At 55.4% G+C, this 3899-nt stretch overlaps 2 protein-coding genes across 2 annotated transcripts in view; one reads left to right on the forward strand and one right to left on the reverse strand.

The window, feature by feature from the left end:
- The window catches only part of GLOTRDRAFT_97208 (uncharacterized protein), a gene marked incomplete at both ends in the record, with an annotated part of 727 nt that extends 535 nt beyond the window's left edge, over positions 1–192 (forward strand). Inside the window, one exon of the mRNA XM_007873219.1 lies at positions 42–192. Within this exon, the coding sequence (XP_007871410.1) occupies positions 42–192 (151 nt within the window). The remainder of the gene's footprint in view (positions 1–41) is intronic.
- A 915-nt stretch (positions 193–1107) lies between these two features.
- GLOTRDRAFT_67151 (MFS general substrate transporter) lies at positions 1108–3239 on the reverse strand. The gene is made up of 9 exons (XM_007873220.1): positions 3086–3239; positions 2923–3019; positions 2266–2868; positions 2119–2210; positions 2009–2065; positions 1763–1958; positions 1675–1708; positions 1486–1621; positions 1108–1427 (listed from the first exon to the last, which is right to left on the reverse strand). The coding sequence occupies exons 1-9, from the start codon at positions 3202–3204 to the stop codon at positions 1247–1249; spliced, it is 1515 nt and encodes a 504-aa protein (XP_007871411.1). The 5' UTR covers positions 3205–3239; the 3' UTR covers positions 1108–1246.
- Positions 3240–3899: the final 660 nt, after the last annotated feature.

A 3899-nucleotide genomic window follows, 5' to 3' on the forward strand; every position in this document is an offset into this window, starting at 1 on the left:
CACCTGGCCCATGGTCAGAGGGATTATTTGATTAACCACAGGAAGGAGATGGCATTCAAGAAGGAGGACAACAAGAAGAACAAATGGGTAAAGCTCAAGGAGAAGAAGCAGAGGAAAATAGACAACAAGATATACAGGGAGTTTGAGTTGGAGAATGGTATGGAGGAGGGTGCAGCTCAGAGCTCTAAATAGCTTTCTTTTCTTATCTTGTTCTGTTCTGATTGAAGTGTCCCTTTGCCCCTTTGTTCACATCTTGTGCTTCGCATTTTAATCACCACTCTTCCAAATGTCTTGGTTTGTCAGTTTAACCCGCCTGCATTCATTTGTAGTCTACAGCCATTTTAATTAAGTCGACCTGCCAGGTGATAATGGTGGAGGGTGAACGGTGGACTTTGAGGACTCCAGTGCTTAATGAAACAGAATCAGGGGTGCTCAAATAGGGGGTAGGAGGAAACCCCAGACCAATCGCATGAGTTTCAGACCCCATCGATGGTCGACCGAGCCAGGCTGCGACCCGACGGAGATCGGTGGAGGGGGAACGGTGGACATTGGGGGGTTCGGTGCTTAACAAAACAGGATCGCGGGTGCTGGAATAGGGGGTAGCAAGAACCCCCGGACCGATCGCATGAGTTTCGGACCCCATCGATGCGTGATCTCTGCCTGCCAGGCCCGGCGGGACGAAATCGCCCGCGGGGGGCCGGGGTGCGAGAATGGCGGGTCGGCGCGTGCCAAGGTATGCCTCAGCGTGCGCGTAGGCCCACCCCCAGATAGTCAGTTAAGCGTGCCGTTGGTAATTCCCGCGAGCATCGCTAGGCCGGCCCAGCGACCGTTCCATATGGGTAGGGCCACAGGAGGACAAAGTATGAATGAAGGGGACATTGCACATACAGATCTAAGGGCTTTTGATATGTGCATAAGAAAGAGTACTGTATACATCAATTGGAACATTTATACACCCAATGCTATCACTTATCAGACACAACTCAGGACTCGTGTCCTGCCATGCATAGCAATGGCACTCTAGTGACAGGTTAAAGCCGTCAGATGGCTGTTAAGACTGGCTCGCAGCAGCAACCCACCACCCCCGAACCGGTATGATCCTTATCTTCCAGAGTGCAGGATGCAATGGCATTATATAAGTATCATACCGACATCATCAACAAGACACTAGTAATACAGGGTAAAGTCGTCAATAGTCATCACACCTCTACACACCGGTATACCACCCGTCATCGCCTGACGTCGACTACACGGGACTGTCGCGCTTCTCCTCGTCCACCCTTATACTGTCCGGTCTCGAACTTCCTTTGCTCTCGCCCATAGAAGTCGGTAGTTGCTGCACATCATCGTCATCGGCGATGGCCTCGTCACGTCCTGCGCCCTCCTCGAACGCCGCCTTGTGCTTCTCGAAGTGCGAGCCGTGGTTTCTAGGATGCAAGATCAATACCCATCCATCTCACATATGAATGAATACAGGAAACGTACTCGGGACCGATTATCGTGATGACGATCACAAACGCGGCGACGACGCCGATGAAGATACCTTGCACAGTGGCGTAGTCGGCGACTTCAGTCGGCTGGCCGTTCTTGATGATGGTCGTTCTCAGGTTGTCGCCGCCAGCTAGACGTGCACGTCAGCACGGCCTTGCATCAGTAACGCGCGAGATCACTCACTAGCTTCAATTTGCGCAGATGCCGACGAAACCATCTACGAGAGGCGCCTATCAGCCACGCACCACGAAACGATACGCACGATACTCACGTTACCAAGCTGGTACGCGACACCAGGGAAGGTGGCTCTGAACGCGGGCGGTGACATCTCCGCGAGCTGGATGGGGATTACGCCCCAGGCGCCCTGGACGCCGAACTGGATGCAGAATGCGCCCGCGGAGAGGGCACCGAAACCCGAGGGGATAATCCAGAGTGGGATGAACGCGCCAATGAGGAGCACAAAGATGCTGCGACGAGACGTTAGTCGGACGCGCAGTCGATCGGGCGAGGGACGTACACAATTGTGAGCCTACGGCCGATGTACTGACTGAGCCAGCCGGCAATGGCGCCTCCTCTGACGCAGGGAATCAGTACACGCCGTAGGACGCCGGCATCTGGACGACTCACGCAATAGCACCGCAGTTTCCGATAATAGTGGCGACCGTCGCGTTGTGCGGGGTGAAATTCTTGGATGTTTGCAGGTACGTCGGGTACAGATCCTATATCGGACGGGTATCAGCAAATGGACGCCACAATCAGGCGATACAGACGTACCTGAGAACCATGGGACAGGAAATTGAAGCCGCTCATTAACAGAATGGCGTATATACAGAGCAGCCAGTGGGTCTTGAGCATCTCCTTCGTTTCGCGCAGGAATATCCGGGTCTTTTCCTTCGGCGTCTTGTGCGTGCCATGCAGCCTCTCCGCCTCCTTTGCGCGAAGGAAGTACGCGCTCTCGGGGAGGAGCGCCCGGATGAAAGCCGCGAACGCGCTGACCCCGGCACCGGTCCAGAAGAGACTCCTCCACCCAGCGCTCACCGATGGGACCAACTGCAAGTTTACGACCGCGGCGATGAGGTAGCCGACGGCGTATCCCTGCTGCACGACACCGCTCGCAAGCCCACGGACCTCAACGGGAAGGTTCTCGAGGGCGGTAGAGGCAGCCAAGCCCCATACACCGCCCATGCCGATACCGAAGAGCGAGCGGACGGCGAGGAACTGAGGGTAGGTGTTGACGAAGCCGGAGCCGAGGGAGAGGACGGAGACGAGGAGCATGTTCCAGAAGAGAGGCCATTTCCGGCCGTACCGATCAGAGATGATACCGAAAATGACCGCACCAAGGGAGCGGAAGAGGAGCGTGAGCGTGATAGCAGTCGTCTACATCGGCGGTTGTTTAGAAGGCGTCATGATTGATAAACTACGTTAACTCACGATATCTTTCTGTGGCTTGTCGAACTGGTGCGCAAGATTCGTAACGCTGAGCGAGACGCTGAAGAAGTCGATCGCGTCGCACGTCCATGCCAGCCAGCTGCAGCCGCGACGAACAGGCGCCGATGAGAAGAACCGCGCCTGTCAAACACACTGGCGTACTCACCCCGAAAAGAAGTGCGCCCACTGCACCCACGACAGCGTCGCGAGCACGGTCAGCAGCGGGCGGCCCTGTGCTCTCTGCTCTTTCCTGGGGACCAAGTTGCGCAAAAAGTACGGCGCCATCGTTGTCGGCAGCAACGAGCTCGGTCAAGGACAACGCTGGGGAGTCAGAGGGTGCCGTCCGCGATACGCGACGCTTTAATAGGCAGATCTCATTTCAGGAACAACTGCCAATGATTGGCTGATGCGGTGGGGCCCCGCGGCACCGGGCACTTTATTTCTGCCCTTCGGCTGTCCGAGGACCCCGGCATATGGGTACTGATGTTTGATCCTAAGTGCCCGATTTTCGGCCCTTATGGCCTCACACATTTGGACCGGATATGTCCGCCTCTAGGATCCGGTCAGCCCAAATTGGGCTGCTTATGTCCGCATAAGTGACCTATGCTCGGGCGTCCCCCGGTGTGTCCGCCAAACGGATCCAACCTCGAAACCGGCACACGCCCAACGCTGCAACGAGTAGATCGTGACATGATTACTCCGGGATATTGTATTTCAGTCTTCCTAGGATCCACCACTGTTTCCAAAGCTTGCATTTCATTCACCGTTGCTGAGGATATACCTGGATATACACGAGACGAGCTGACAGTTGACATAAGAGACACCACTCAACCTAGTACAAGGACTACTGGGTGTGACACTTCGATGACTCCGTATGTCCGCCAGGTGATCGGACACCAAGACCGGCAAGGCCCTTGTGTCCGCCGTGATATACCGGACATGGACCGAAATTTTGGGCTTTATGTCCGCCTAAATATCCG

The sequence above is a fragment of the Gloeophyllum trabeum genome, assembly GCF_000344685.1.
Source record: "Gloeophyllum trabeum ATCC 11539 unplaced genomic scaffold GLOTRscaffold_00054, whole genome shotgun sequence".
Classification (NCBI taxonomy): Eukaryota; Fungi; Basidiomycota; class Agaricomycetes; order Gloeophyllales; family Gloeophyllaceae; genus Gloeophyllum; species Gloeophyllum trabeum.